The 15890-nt window shown below is 52.3% G+C and overlaps 1 protein-coding gene across 2 annotated transcripts in view; it reads right to left on the bottom strand.

Moving 5' to 3' along the window:
- Positions 1-15890, bottom strand: part of EML1 (EMAP like 1) — a 182711-nt gene that overhangs the window by 79790 nt on the left and 87031 nt on the right. For both annotated transcript variants that reach the window (XM_004698803.2, XM_004698805.4), the window contains exon 2: positions 8105-8287. In XM_004698803.2, the coding sequence (XP_004698860.2) occupies positions 8105-8287 (183 nt within the window). The remainder of the gene's footprint in view (positions 1-8104; positions 8288-15890) is intronic.

Below are 15890 nucleotides of genomic sequence, written 5' to 3'. Positions count from 1 at the left end.
GTTCTGATGTTCTGTGGTGTGTGTTCCGTGATCATCAGAAGAATGTTGTGTTTGAAAACCCACCCCTTGCTTTGCCCTAAATCTGCCCTCTGAAGTTCTGAGAGCAACAGCGGGCTAACATTTCTAAGAAAGCCTGGAAGCGGCGTTTGCTCTCGTGGGTTCTCGAGAAGGCAGGGCTGTGGGCTAGGAGTGACACGAATAATAGATCCATTGTGTTCATGCCGGCTCATTTCCATTCCGGCTCCGCACTGAGAGTTACAGGGATTTACATGCAAGATGTAGATTGAAAGACACGCATTGTTCCCGTGTTAACTGGGGTTATCTGTCTCCTCAGGCGTTAACCCGTGGCTAGTTCCCTGTTCTCATTGCAAAGTTTGCTGGTTTGTGCAGGCCGCAGGTTGGCAGCTCGACGGAAAAAAATAATGACATTCCCTTTTGCAGGTGTCTTCTTAGTTTGATCATTAGCTCTATTAATTAACAGATGAGCAAATTACAGGCTTCTGCTAGCCCTGTCATCCCAGGGCCTCCCAGCCTAGAGGTCACCTGCACATTCACACAAGCATTCAAAGGAAAACTGGTGGTGCTGTGGGTTCGGCTGGGAGGAGAGGACCCCAGAAAGATGTTTGCTTGTGTGCCACCAACTCTGCCAAGGCAGTGCGGACCCCAGTAAACCATACATGGGTAGTCCTGAGAAGAAGGAGAACTCCAGAACACTTCACTGTGCTCACGGCACTTGTGCGTGGATCAAGAGGCAGTTGTGCCCAAAAAACAAGGGGATGCTCCGTGGTAAAACCAGGTAAAGTGTGTATCCTATCACCAGCCTTATTTAATTTGTATGCTAAGCACATCGTCCGAGGAGCTGGTCTAGCTGAAGGTGAATGTATCACCAGGATTGGAGGGAGCCTTACTAACAACCTGCACTATGCAGATGGTACAACCTCGCTCGCTGAAAGTGAGGGGACTTGAAGCACTTGCTGAGGAAGAGCAAGGATGTCAGCCTTCAGTTTGGAGGACCACTCAATGAAAAGAAGTCCTCACAACTGGACCAACAGGTAACATCATGAAAAACGAGGAAAGGCTGAAGTTGTCCAGGATTTTTTCCTGCTTGGATCCACAATCAATGATCGTGGATGCCAATCACAGCCAAAAAAAAAAAATGATCATGGAAGCGGGGGTCAAGAGATCAAAGGACAAACTGCACTGGGTGACTCTGCCGCACAGGGCTTCTTTAAAGTGTAACAAAGGAAGGATGTCGCTTTGCGGACTATGGTGTGCCTGATCCAAGCCATAGTGTGTTCAACACCGCATGTGCATGTGAACGTTGGACACTGAGTAAGGAAGACTGAAGAATTATGGTGCCGGTCAAGAATATTGAAAGTACCACGGACTGCCAAGAGGACAAACAATTCTGTCTTGGAAAAAGTACAGCCAGAATGCTCCTTAGAGGCAAGGATGGTGAGACTTGTCTTACATACTTTGGGCATGTTGTCAGGAGAGATCGATCCCTGGAGAAGGATACCATGCGTGGTGAAACGGAGAGGCCTCAGACAGACAGACGGACACAGGGGCTGCAACAATGGGCTCCACACAGGAACCATAGTGACGATGGCACAGGACAGACCGGGCAGTGTGTCCTGCTGTACACGGGGCCACTGTGAGTTGGAACCGACTGGAGGCACTGTTGGGCTGCTCACAGGAAGGTCACAGATTCAAACCAAACAGCAGCGGGAAGTGAGAAAAACGAGGCATTCTCCTTCCCTCAGGATGAAACCAAACGCCAAGTTCAAGTGCCATCAAGCGGCTGCAATTGATGGCGGAATATCTGCTCCTGGTTGTGCAAATGACCCTAACTCTTGTTTGTGCTGGGTTCTCACAAAAGAATTCACGTCAGTTTTGATTTTGCTTTTCTCCTTTTATAATTACTCAGTCAGGTGCTTAGGTCAGATAGAAAAGGAATCTGGAGAGTTTCTAAGGCTGTGACCCATCTCTCTTTAAAAATGTATATTTTTCCGTTTTTTTAAAACATCATTTTATTGGGGGCTCGTACAATTCTTACCACAATACGTACATACATCCATTGTGTCAAGCACATTTGTACATTTGTTGCCCTCATCATTCTGAAAACATTTGCTTTCTACTTGAGCCTCTGGTATCAGCTCCTCATTTTTTCTCTCCTTCCCAGTTCCTCTCTCCCTCATGAACCCTTGATAATTTATAAATTATTATGATTCTGTCATATTTTATACTGTCCGAAGTCTCCCTTCACCTACTTTTCTGTTGTCCATCCCCCAGGGAGGAGGTTATATGTAGATCCTTATAATCAGTTCCCCCTTTATACCCTACCTTCCCTCCACCCTCTGGTATCTCCACTCTCACCACTGGTCCTGAAGGGATCATCTGTCATGGATTCCCTGTGTTTCCGGTTCCTATCTGTACCAGTGTACATCCTCTGGTCTAGCCAGATTTGTAAGGAAGAATTGGGATCATGATAGTAGGGGGGTGGGTGCGGGGAGGTAGCATTTAGGAACTAGAGGAAAGTTGTATGTTTCATTGTTGCTACACTGCACCCTGACTGGCTCATCTCCTCCCTGAGACCCTTCAGTAAGGGGATGTACAGTTACCTACAGATGGGCTTTGGGTCCCCAATCTGCACTCCCCCTCATTCACAATTATATGAATTTTTGTTCTTTGATGCTTGATACCTGATCCCTTTGACACCTCTTTGTCACACAGGCTGGTATGCTTCTTCCATGTGGCTTTGTTGCTTCTGAGCTACATCAGTTTTTAATTATTATTGTTTTTCCCTTTTATTTGAGAGACTATAATTTATGGAAGGAGAAAGCCTCGTCTTTCTCTCTAGAAGCAACTGGTAGTTTCCAACTGCTAACTTTGAACCAGTAGCCCAGCAAGTAAAAGAGTACACCACCAGGGCTCCTTACAGAGCTCTGAAAGATCATGCAGCCTCAGACACCCTGTGGAGCAGTTCCACTCTGTCCTGGAGGGTCGCTGTGAGTGGGCCTCAGCTGGACAGCAGCTGACTGGGTTACTGTGGATGGACTGGCTACGTGCAGGACTTTGCAGGACTCTGGAAATATAGTTCTCTCATCCAATCTCTCCACAATTCCACGAGGTTGGTCTCAACGTGCCCATGATGCAGATGAGAAAACAGTCTCTGTTATCAGGTACTGCCTGAAATTGAATAATTTGCCCTGGGAGTCCCAGCTAGTGAGGGACAAAACTGGGATGGAGCTCCTAGGCTGGGATGACCTTGATCCTGTGATCTTTCCTTTGCTTTCCATATGGCTTCTAGGCCCCTGCCCCTTAGCCACACAATTCAGGCTAGCATTATTCAAATCCAGCCGGGTCCTTGGACCCGAGGACAGGGTCCTTCCAGGAGGTTTAATGTGACAACAGGTCCTGTTCAGCACACCCGGGGGGAAGGGCTATGATAGGGCCCTGGTCAAGTTTGTTCCATGGGGCCACTAACGAATCAAACACCTTAAGCTCCTGACTGCGAATAAAGTGGATGAAGGGTCTCTATCCTGCTTATTCAACATTCCAAAGTACACTGGGCTCATGGCTATCGGGTCCATTCTGACGCATTATGACAATCCAGGACACAGCCCCACTGCTCCTGTGGTTTCTGAGCCTGTGAAGCTCTACAGGGCCAGACAGCCTCATCTTTCTCCCGTGGGGAGCCTGGTGGCTTTGAACTGCTGACCTCGTGGCTAGCGGCCCAATGCACCACCCACTCTGCTACCAGGGTAACCTTAACTAATATCAGGGAGCAAATGTCAGTAAATCTCTCTTTATCGACTGTGCTCTTGCTTTGGGGTTCTTCTTACCGATTTGTGAGTTAGAGACGAGAACTCCCTCTTTCTTTCAGGTAGTACAGGCTCGTTTCGCGGTTTTGTTTCACTCTCCGACTCATTCAATGTTCTCCCCAGTCTAGACAAACGTTCTGTGGAAGCGGTTTAGTGGGGATATTTTATTTCGGAAGCGACGGACGACTGCTTTTACACTGGATGTTACGAAAATGTTCAGGCGTGGAGACAAGCGAAAGGAAAGTCCCTTCTACCGGGCTTCATCGGGGACCGCCACATCGAGGTCACCTGGCAGACGATGTTCCACATCCTACTTTGGTGAGTAGTGACCAGGGTATTAAAAAACGTGGAAATGGGCCATCTAAGGGGCAATGACTAGTCCTTCAGTGTCTGGAGCAAAGAAAAACGGATTCAAGGAAATGATCTGTCCAAAGGACTGATGGAGTAGGAGAACCACAGCCTGAGAGCTGAAGGCCTAGCTGGCCAAGCTCCCACCACCACCCCTTCTGAAAGGGATCACACGGGAAGGCCCTGGAAAGGGCAAGAGAAATGTGGAACAAAAGAATGACTGATCTGAAGGGGGCTGGGGGAAGTCTCCAGATCTAGGGTCTCACCCTTCAAAGTGGGGACTCAATCAATCACCCCCAGAGACCCCCTTTCAGCCCAACAGGCCGGCAAAGTGGACAGTAACACCAGAGAGGGAGAAGAATCTGCTCCTCAGAGCAAGCGACCGTATGAGCCCCCCAAAAGGGCAAATGTGTCCCAGAGCCAGAGGGCAGAGGCAGGAAAGACGAGTGAGTGGAAACAGAGCTCCCACGAAGGACGTGGGAAGAGTGTTGTCCCACCAACGGGACTTTGAGCAGCACCGCCACGCGGAAGGAACGTGCGCGAACTGCTCCACGGGAGACTCACGCCTGAAGTAAGCTTTCGAACCACAATGAGGTGTCTGTCGAGAGAAACCCCAGATCGCTACGGAAATCGATTTCTCTCCCGAGAAGCCAAACCACTGCACATCATGAAAGTACCATTCTCAGGCCAACCCCCTTTCTCCGAATTTTCTAGAAGTACAGGCGCTGGATACCATGTGGAGGTTGCACACAAAAGCAACCGCTTGGAGTTCACCCTCGGGGATGCACGGGGTCCTCCTCAGACTTGTTCCTGGAAAGCTGAGTCTGTTGAGGATAGCCACCGATAGCCTCGTTAGTCACCTAGCTGCTGGGTGAGTCCGAGGAGATGCAAACTCCCTCAGGGCAATGTTTGGACTGCACCCATCTCTCTGCCCAGGCCTCTGCTCACCTGCAGCTGGGGATCCAGAACCTGACAAGCCAAGGTCCCATTGCTTTTCATAAAACCAGCCAACAAAACACCTGGGGGCCTCAAGTCCACCTTGACACCCAGCATCCCTGCTGGACAAGGTAAAAGTGCTCTGCGGCTCCCCAGGGTTTCTGGGGCTGTGAAGCTTTCCGGGAACAGGCAGCCTCCTCTTTCTCCCTCAGAGCGGCTGGTGGGTTTGATCTGCTGTCCTTTCAGTTAGCAGTGCAATGCTGAGCTCAATGTGCCCTCAGGACCCCCCAGACGGAGGCACTAGAGGGAAACCAAGCACTACAGGAAACCACAGGCTGTGCCCTCTCCCGGCACCACTACGGACAAGGTGTGAGTTGTGGGAGGACTCGTTCAAGGTGCCCACACCCACAAGGGCTAATTTCAAAGGGGCGTGTGCATGCCCTTTAAGGAACCAAGGGACTGTCACAGCCAAGAGGAACGGACGGTGTTCTCTAGAGATGCCAGGAAACATGATCCAGTCAGGGCCTAAGAGCGGACTGTACGTGGGGAGCAGAAAAGAGGGTACTAACTCTCAAATCAACAAACTCACTGCCGTTGAGTGGATGCCGACTCATAGTGACCCTCTAGGGCAGGGTAGACATGGTCCTGTGGGTTTCTGAGACAGTAACTTTTTAAAGGAGTAGAAAGCCTCATCTTTCTCCTGTGGGGTGGCTGGTGGTTTGAACTGCTGACCTTGCAGTTAGCAGCCTAATGTGTAACCATCATGCCAACAGGGCTCCTTGAGGGTACTAACTTTTAAACTCCACTGCCATGGAGTCGATGATGACTCAAAGTGACCCTACAGGACAGGGTAAAACTGCCTCCTCCTTGGGCTTCCAAGGCTGCAAAGCCTCTTTAAGGAGTAAAAAGTCCCATCTTTCTCCTTCAGAGCTGTGTAGTGGTTTTGAATTACCGACCTTTAGGACTGCAGCCCAGTGCGTAACCACGACCCCACCTCCCAGGACTCCTAACTAGAAGGCTATAACGTTTTTTTTGAGGCGTCTTAGTTCCAAAACTTTAAGAGGTGAACCACTGAAAGGGTACTTAAGCCTGCTGCAGGAGCCCTGGTGGTGCAGTGGTTACTCACTGGGCTGCTAACCGCAAGGTCAGCAGTTCAAAACCACGAGCCACTCCAAGGGAGATAGATGGGGCTTTCTACTCCCGTAAAGATTTACAATGTCGGAAACCGACAGGGGCAGTTCCACCCTGTCCTATAGGGTCCCAGAATCGACTCGATGGCAGTGATTGAGGTTTGAGTTTGAGCTCCCTAAGGTGGAGCCATCTGTGTCTCACAGTGACCCTGCGGGGGCCACGGTGGCGATCAATGGTGATCTTTCAAAAGTAGGTCACCAGGCCCTTCCTTCAAGGTGCTCATAGTGGACTCAAACTTCCGGGGTTTGAGTCAGGAGCCTGCCGTGTTAGCTGTCTAAATCACTTATGTCCCCAAACCCAAACTCACTGCCACTGAGTCTGTTCGAACTCATTGCGACCCTGTACGGAGTCAAGTCCGCTGCAAGTCTTTAAGGCACCAGACAGCCTCATCTTTCTCCCTGGGAGCAGTTGGTGGGTTTGAACTGCTGACTTGTGGTTAGCAGCCCAACTCTTACCTGAGGCCCCACCAGGCCTCCTTTGACTCTATTTAAAAACCACCAACTCACTGCTATCGGGGTGATTCTAATTCACTGTTGCTCTATGAGACAGAGGCAAACTCTCCCTGTGGTTTCTGAGACTGTAAATCTTCACAGTCTTTACTCTACGCCACCAAAGACTTAAAAAAAAAAAGTATTAAATACACAGAAATTGCCTTTTTAGGCTCCTTCTTCAGAGTCATGGAGACCCTGATGACGTACATTTTTCAAAAACCCACCACCAGATACAGAACTCCAGGTGGGGCTCTCTCCGCACGGTCAGTGGGGCAGGAAATCTAAGAGACAGACGGCGTTTCCCGGGAGGAGCGGAGCAGCTTGGGAGGAAAGGTCAGTGAATAAGGGTGGGACCCTGAGCTCCTCAGGGCATGGCCTCCACCTCTGGGTCCCCTCGAGTGTGGCCTATGATCAGTAGAGTGGACAGGAGAAGCCTAACAGAGTGTGTGCCAGGAGGCCTGTCCACACACTCCCTGTGAGGAACATCCCCCAAAGAAGGCCCATGGTGCTCACTGAAAGCGGCCTCCTGGTCTGGTGGACAAACACTGTCCACCACTGTCCTTACTGCCCAAGGTGGGTGACCCAACGCATACATACTGATCACGGCCTATCTAAACCTCATCAACACATTTCATCAGCAAGTCCAGGGGCATCCCACCTGCCTGTGAGGCCTGGGCTCTCTCTCTCAAAAAGCTCTTCTCCCTCTGGACCATGGGTGGGGAGGGGCAGTGAAAAATAGAAGATGCCCCTCCCTACTGCACATGGGTATGGTCCTTGTGTGTGTGTTGGGGGTGGGAGGGGTGGGGAAGGAACTCAGCCCAGTCCAGGCCTCCATGGGCAGGACTGCTGGCCGGCCGAGGCCAGGCGTGATTATTGGCACGTTTTGGGGTGGGGTAAATGGCTGTGACCTGTGTGGTGATTCTGACCGAGGTGAGCTTGTCCCAAGGGGCCCTGGTGAGCGGGGGGTGGGGGGTGAGGGGGTGGGGGGGGCATGGTGGTTCCACGTGGGGCTGCTAGCTGCAAGGTCAGCGGTTGGAAACCACCAGCCTCTCCGTGGGAGAAAGAGGAGGCTTTCCACTCCCGTATAGAGTGACCGTCTCGGAAACCCACAGGGGCATGTTCCACCCCGTCCTGTCGGGTCTCTCTGAGTCTGGACTGACTGCAGGGCAGTCATTCTGGTGTCTGGACTCGGGTTTGTCCCGCTGCTATTCTGAGCCATGAGCCGGTCGGTGTGCAGGAGCTCGGGCCTCTTCCCCAAGCCAGGCGCTCCAAGGGGCCGGGTCTGCTCCGGCCCCACGTGCCGGGGGCGCCCACCTTTGGTTGGGCCTTTCCGGTTCAGCGAGGCCTGCTGCTCCTCGGCGAGGTTCAGCCTCCGCACCACGTCGGCCAGTGCGGACTTCAGCAGCTGGATGTCATCTTCCTGCACCTGGACCCGCTGCTCCAGGGACGCGATGCGGTCCGTCACCTCCATGCTGCTGGCGGCGGAGGCGCTGTCATCTAGACGGAGAGGGAGAGGGTCAGGTGCAGGGTCCATGGCCCCCCGTCCCCCGAGACCCCGTGATGTTGCTCGGCAGGAAGGAACGACTCCTCCTCGCTCACTCGCTCGCTCCTGTTGGTACTGTTCGGTCCCCGCCTGCCGCCCGCCTGTTTTCGTTCCCGCTGCGTTTCCCCACCCCCATATGTGGCCCCTCCATTTCCCTGCCCACGTCGCAGAAGCCGTTGGAGGTGGAAGGGATCCTCAGATGCACAGGGGATACAGCTCCACGGATACTTACATGAGAGGCCAATAGACTAGATCCATGAATGTGGTGGAGCCAATGGGAGCAAAGTTAGAAGGCCTTGGCTGTAACTACACACACGGCATCACCAGGCCTGGGGACTCGGGACCAGTCTCAGGGACAGCAAGGCCAACTGGTATAACGTAGTCCACAAACACAATGTCCTATGTGTTATTTACTGATTAGCAGCTGGGACGTAAAAGCTCATTCGCGGCTCTCTCGGGTCCCACTGTTGGTCTCAGCGAAGGAGAGTAAAGCAAACCAAAGACACAGGGAAGCGGAGTCAGTTAATTGTGCCAGCCTGGCCGATAATCACATGTGGTGCTGGTTGAAAGGCGGAGGGATAAATGGGTGGTGAAGCCTCGCCTTTCTAGTTCTCGGGTCTCTTGTTTTGTGATGGTTGCACCGGGTGCAGCTGCCTTAGCAGTTCCCTGCTTCAGCTTGCAAGATTGACTTCCTACAAGACATCCCGAAGGAGAAGCCACATGGACCTATCCCGATGCAGCCCTGGGTGCTGGAGCAGCCGTGTGGAGACCCCTGCTAGTGCTGAGATGCTTGTTCGTTCACTGACTCAGCTTTCCTCCTGCAGTCGGCATCATTGCCTCTGTTTTGTGAGGTGGAGGACTTTGTGGACTGGTGTTGGGTTAATGGGTTAATGTTGGACTTGTGGGCTTGGGCAGCATTGGGTTGGGATGTTTTCGTGATGCTGTGATGCACCTTTTCTTTACATAAAACTTTCTCTTATACATGAGTCGCTGTGGATTTGTTTCTCCAAAGTACCTAGACTAATACAGAAGTGATTCGTCCAAAGAACTACTGGGCCAGGCAAGTCCAGCCTCCACAACTCTGAGACCAGAAGAAATAGATGGCGCCCAGCTACCACTGTTAACCACTCTAAGATGCCCTGGGTAGAATGGGAGGAAAAATGTGGGGGAAACTCTCAAAATAATGAAAAAAGACCAAGCTTTCTGCTCTGATGGGGACTGGTGGGGGCCCCCAGGACAACAGGCCTGCTTCCCCCTCAAACCTGGGACTGAGCTCATCCTCCTGGTTCAACGTTCAGTTCAACTTGATGTGCGAAGCAACAGCCAGAAGGCACGAGCTCATTCAAACCCTCAAGCACAGGAGACCCAAAGGGCAGCATCGGCCCAGAGAGAAACCTCAGATGGCAGGCGGGAGGGGAAAGAAGGAGGAAACACAGGGAGGGGGCGGGAAGGGCGCTGTTAGGTGATGGAGGGACTGCCATCAAGGTTACAAAACAGTGTGTGTGTGGACTGCTGCGTGGACACCAGCTTGCTCTGTTGAATTCCTCCCAACTCACGATACAATGGCGACAATCCAAACAAACACTGCCTAGACAACCTGTAAACAAGCAAATGACGAAGAAGGAGGAGAGTGATTCAGACCCACGGACACCACGCCTTGCTGACCAGGCCTCCTCTCGATAGTGTTGACAGGAACCTCACAGGATCACAAGGCTGCCCTCCCCGCCACTCAGGGCTTTAATGCTGAGCTATTTTAAGAAATATGGGTGGTCAAATCAGGGGTGGGGGTTATACCTCTCTAGTCATGGTGATCATGAATTTTTGTACAGAAGCATCAATTCCCAAGGTCATGGACCTCGGTGGCCTAGTGGGTTATAAGTTGGGGCCTCAAACTATAAGATCAGCAGTTCAAACTCACCCAAACGCTCTGCGGGGGAAGGATGAAGATGAGCCTGTCAGCTCTTGTAAAGATGTGCAGCCTTGGAGACCCACAGGGGCAGCTCTGCCCTGTCCTGCGGGGTCGCTATGAGTCCTGCATTAACTGGGTGGCAATGCGTGGCTTTGGAGTTTTTCCCAGGGTCCCCCTCACCTTGTGTCACCCTTCCCTCCTCTCCTCCTTCCCTTTGACTGTCACCTTTGCTTGAACTCCATCCCACCCGGCCAATGGTGGCCAAATCCTCCCTGTTCTCTGAACCTCGACTCAAATGGGGGTCCTTCAAAGAACCACTGCCACAACCTCATGCAAAGCTGTAGCTTGCTACCATGCCCACGCTCTCCAGTTCTCCCATCGCCTGCGCCACACGTAATACAGTCTGCCTCATCTGACATGTGGAGTCACTTTTGCTTCTGGGTATAGCACACCAGACCCTCCAATGCAGCACATACCCCTGACCCCATAGAAAACAATGCTCCAACCTAGAAACGATACAAAAGTCAACTACCGGCAGGCCCTGGATCAGGGGCAAGGACATGCAGGGCTGTCCACACTGGCTTGGAGGAGGAGAGATGAGACCATCCACTCAGCTCCTTTCATGGCTTTTCTCCTGAGCAAACTGCCCGTCCAGGTCCGGCACACACAGTGGAAGTGAGGGCACCCCCGTGGGAAAACCCATCATCAGACCGCTTTCCAAAATCAAAGAGCAAGCTCGGGAGCTGTGAACCCTGAGACGGAAGAGGATGGAGACATTCCACACGGGACACCTCCTCGGAGGGGATCCCCCAAACTCTGCCCATTCAATTCCTTTGACTGCAATCCCTCTCGAAACAAAACCCCCAACAGCTACTGTCAACCCTACTCCCACTTGGATCTTTTTGATCTTCCTTGTGCATTGTCCAGTGTCCACACACAGGTGAGCAATAGGTAGAATATACCGTGTCTGGGGCAGGAGGACGTTAGGCAAAAAAGTGACAATTTTGCTCCTGAACACTGTGAAGAGCACGCGGTTGGCCAAGGGAACAGGGCAAGGGACCTAGGTCTCAATCCCAGCTCTACTCGCAGCAGATGGCGAGGACTTAATCTCCCCGTGCCTCAGTTTCCTCATCTGCAAAACAGGGACATGAACCGTCTGCCTTGTGAAGCTGCTGTGATAGTAAATGAGTTGACACACGGAGAGCACCTGGAATGTATTTCTGATGTTCATAAGGAAGACCAGAGAGGAAATGATGCATTTAATGGACGGTGTGGACGAAGACCATAGAATGTACATGACCTGCCAGACAAACAGGCAAATCTGTCTTGGACGAAGTACACCCCGAAAGCTCCTTGGAAGCGAGGGTGGAGAGACCTGGTTTCATGCATGTTGGACACGCTGTCAGGGTGGGGTGGGCAGTCTCTGGAGAGAGGCGTCAGACTGGGAAAGCAGAGGGTGAGTGACGAAGAGGAGGGCTCTCAGGGAGAGGGGCGGACACGGTGGCTGCAATGAGGAGCTCACACACCGTCATTGTCCTGCAGTGCTATAGAGTTGGCCTGACTCAAAATGACCCTACTACATGCAATCGAATGTGAAGACGCCCCCGGAGCAGGCAGTGGGTCATCCAGTTGCACACAGTAGGTCCTAATGAGTCGGAACCGACTCTACAGCACTTCACAACCACGATGGCGATGCTTTCACCCATGTCACTACAGGTAAGCTACGGTCGCGATGAGGAGTGATAAAAATGACCAAAGTCCACCCAAGGGTAGCATTTCAAAATCCCTGGGTGCTAGCTTAACATTTTAAGTCTCAGAAGCCCCCAGATGCGGTTCTACCTGTCCTCTGCAGCTGTGATGAGTCGGAACTGACTCGATGGCAGAGAGGACAGAGAGACAGTTGAGGCAATGGTCCCTGGGTGGGGCAGGAGGGAGGAATGTGAGTTTTGCTGGCAGCCGTGTTTCCTTGGTGATGTTTGTGCCTTGTTTGTGCAGACGCTGAGCTCCCTCCCTCATGGAACTGGCTGGAACGCCAAAGACGGCGAGGGCAGGCCCTCCCTCTGGTACAGCCTTACACTTCAGATCCTTGTTCCATAACCTGGCGCACAGCCGGGCAGCACAGACACCTCACCAATCACCATAGGCTCCCGGAGGGCTTCGGTGCCTCTTGAACAGACTCTCCAGATCACTGCCATCAGCTTGATCCCACTCGGAGCCGCCCAACTGCCCCTGAGTGGCCGGGAGTGTAGCTCCTCACGGGTAGAAAGCCTCATCCTGCTCCCGAGGAGCGACTGGTGGTTTCAAACTGCCAACCTTATGGTTAGCAACCAATGAGTAACCACTACGTCTTGTTCCATTCCTAGAGCGACCGCCTTAATAAAACGGCCTGAGTCCGATGCATCTTTAGTAATATTGCCAAAGGCGTAGAGGAAAAAGTCAAGTTTTCACACAATTCCGAAACAAAACAAAGGTCTGCCACAACCAGCCTGCTCAGCGTGTGCTCCTCCTGCAAGTGCAAGGAGCCCTGGTGGCGCCGTGGTTACCACTGGGCTGCAATCCGCATGGTTGGCAGTTCGAAACCACCAGCAGCTGCGCAGGAGAGAGACGACTGGACTTTCTACTCCAGTAAACATTGACAGTCTCAGACAGCGGGTCGCTGTGAGTCAGCCTTGACTCGATGGCGGTGAGTCTGGTGAGAAGTGATAAGAATAGACACACTGGAATGAAGAATACTGAAAGTACCGAGGAAGTGACGAAAGAGCCCAGAGTGCTCCCTTGAGGTGGGACGATGGCCCTTTCCCTCACGTACTTGGGCATGTTCCCCGGAGAGACCAATCCTTGGAAAAGGACGTCATGCTTAACAAAGGAGAAGGCCGTGACAGAGAGGAAGACCCTGGATGAGATGGATAGGCACAGTGGCTGCAACACTGGCGCATATATAACAAGTGTGGGGCTGGCGCAGCACCCAGCGGGGCTTCGTTTGGGGGTGCACAGGGACTCTGAGGAGCAGCCTCGAGGCACCTCACAACAAGTGATAAACACAGAGGCGTCTAATCAGCTTAGGGAACGTCCTCTTCTGAGATTGGCTGGAATTTTCCCTGTGGCCTAATCCTGGTGCTCATCCACCCTGCCGGAACCTTGGCTTTACCACCTGAGGGTTTTCTCCCTCCAGCTCAGGCAGATCATCCGGCTGAAGAACATGCCGAGAGGCGTCTTTGGCAGCAGTGTTGCCCATCGGAAGTTCTTGACCTTTCTGTGTACAGACAAGGCCAGTGTTGTTTGAATGCCGTGACACCTCACTTCAGTTTTGGGGTGGTGGGGTGCTTATGAGCATCAAGAAGGCCAAACCCAAAGCTTGGTTTAGCCCACAACGGCCATTTCCAACTTCAGAACCTTTTACAGCCTTCCATCGCCTAAGACCTGAGCTCTCATTTGCAACCCATCAAAGGAAACCTCACCCCAAAGAAAGCCTTCCTAATGAAATCGGGAGAGGTCAATGGACAGAGACAGTAACTGGATTAAGTGACCTGGGGGCCTAGCCGAGGAGGCTGGGGGGGATGGGGCACAGGTAACAATGAGACCTGTCCTGGAGAAGGACGTCATGCTTGGTAAAGTAGAGGAAGGCGCTCAAGGAGCTGGATGGACATCGTGGCTGCCACAATGGGGACAGCGCAGGACCCTGCCGTGTCTCGGTGTGTGGTGCACCGGGCCGGTGGGTCAGAACCCACTCGACGGCACCCGGCAGCAACAACCACAGGAGCAACAAGTCTAAGTAAGAAGATGCTCTAAAATGATCCTGGTGATGACTGTACAACTCTGCTTGATAGGGCGGAGGTACTGGATCAGCTAATATAAGGACTTGGTGCCAATCAAACTGTTTTAAAACTAATCACACAAAACCCTTCATAGATGATGTACTAGGGTAAGCCAAAAAGTGGCTATATAAAGTAGACATCTTCTCTGCCCTGGCCTCTCAGATTCCCTCCGAAGCCACCGTGTTGACTGGAGAGCCACCCTCACAAGAGGAAGCTGGGTGTCCACCTGGGAGAACTTGTCTGCCTCACTCACCTACGGGTTAGAGAGACAGGTCCAAGCACGTTTCCTTTGGAATGGACCCCCGAGCGTCTGAACTGGAACCCCGGTTGCAGCACCTTTCAACTGCACGTGACCCCTCTATCAACTTGAGCTCATCAGAACCTGGTTTAACCCAGACCCTGCCTCGTTCATCAGCATTTCCGTGTTCCGTTCATCCTCACTGTATTTTGTGGGTGTCCGTTGGGGGGATGGTTTGACAACCTCTTTGGGAACAAGAGCCATAGATTGGTGGGGACAGCTGTTTGTCTTCTTGGGGAAGGCATGACGGTAGGTTTACACTGGCTGGGCTGGCCAGCAGCTAGAGTATCCTGTTATCTCAGGATCAGGTAACAAGCTCTCAGATAGAGATCCAGTTACACCTTGAACTCCTGGGGCCAAGAGGCAGGCTGGATTTAACCTGAGGCAGCTCAGAGCCCACAGGGTGCAGGCCACTTAGTGTAGTCACCGAAGCTGGCCCACCATGTAGGAGACACTACCTCCTGGGCTATGGCTGACCTCAGGGTTGGCGGCGGCACTTGGCAAGGCAAACACGGTCCAGCAAAGGGGAGTAAGGAAAGGCTAATATTGCCAGCGCGTGCAGCTGTCTGGGGCCCGAGGTCCAGAGGTGGTACAGGGGACAGAGAAGACTCCCGACTGGAATCCTACCAGCTGTGGGCTCGTGAAGGAGCCCTGATGGGTGGGTAATGAGTTGAGCTGCTAATCACAAAGTCGGTAGTTCAAACCCACCCGCCACTCTGCAGGAGAATGAGGAAGTGCTCTACTCCGGTAAAGATTTACAGCCTCAGAAACCGACGGGGGCAATTCAATGCCACCTTTGAGGCTCGCACTGGGTCAAAATCAATTCAATGGCAGGAGTCTAGTTTGGGTTTGGCGGGGCCTTGGGCAGACGACCACTGCGGTGTGGGGTGGGGGGGAAGGGACTGTGGACCGTACTGGGTAACACTGTGGGACATGACATCCAAGTGACTGACTGCAAACATTGCTGTCGTGTTTCAGCAGAAATTTAAAACTCCCCATAAAATATAAAAAAATCTCCCCGTCATTAGTGATAATAAGACCATTTTTCGTAAGGCCAGCTTATGTGTGACAATAGGTCCAGGAGGCTAAGCCTTTAGGCTAATTTCCTTCATGGGCCTTCTCGGAGCCCAGGTGGCACAGTGGGTTACTAGTTGGGCTGCAAGGTCAGCAGTTCGAAACCACCAACTGCTCCAAGGGAGGAAGGGGAGGCTTTCTACACCCATAAGGAGTCAATCTGGGAAACCCACATGGCAGTTCTACCTTGTCCTATAGGGTCACTCTTAATCAGCCTCTACTTGACCGCAGAGAGAGAACGCACACCAGGCTGAGCTGTCACCACAACCCAAGACGTAGACCCTTTCATTCCACGTTTCGTCTGCACACAATGATGCCGTTTCCGTTGCTGCCTGTGCGTTTATAGTTGCTGGTCTTGTCCAATGCTCTGCTGTTTTAGCTACGAGATCGTGGACAGCAGTATTTGCAAGCCTGGGTCAGTCACTCTCTTGAGAATGACGACGTCCACAAAGGAAAAGAAG

The sequence above is a fragment of the Echinops telfairi genome, unplaced genomic scaffold (assembly GCF_000313985.2).
Source record: "Echinops telfairi isolate 266 unplaced genomic scaffold, ASM31398v2 ScPeMD7_18;HRSCAF=68, whole genome shotgun sequence".
Classification (NCBI taxonomy): Eukaryota; Metazoa; Chordata; class Mammalia; order Afrosoricida; family Tenrecidae; genus Echinops; species Echinops telfairi.
The sequence above is the reverse complement of the archived record's forward strand: the minus strand, read 5'-3'. Positions and strand labels throughout refer to the sequence as shown.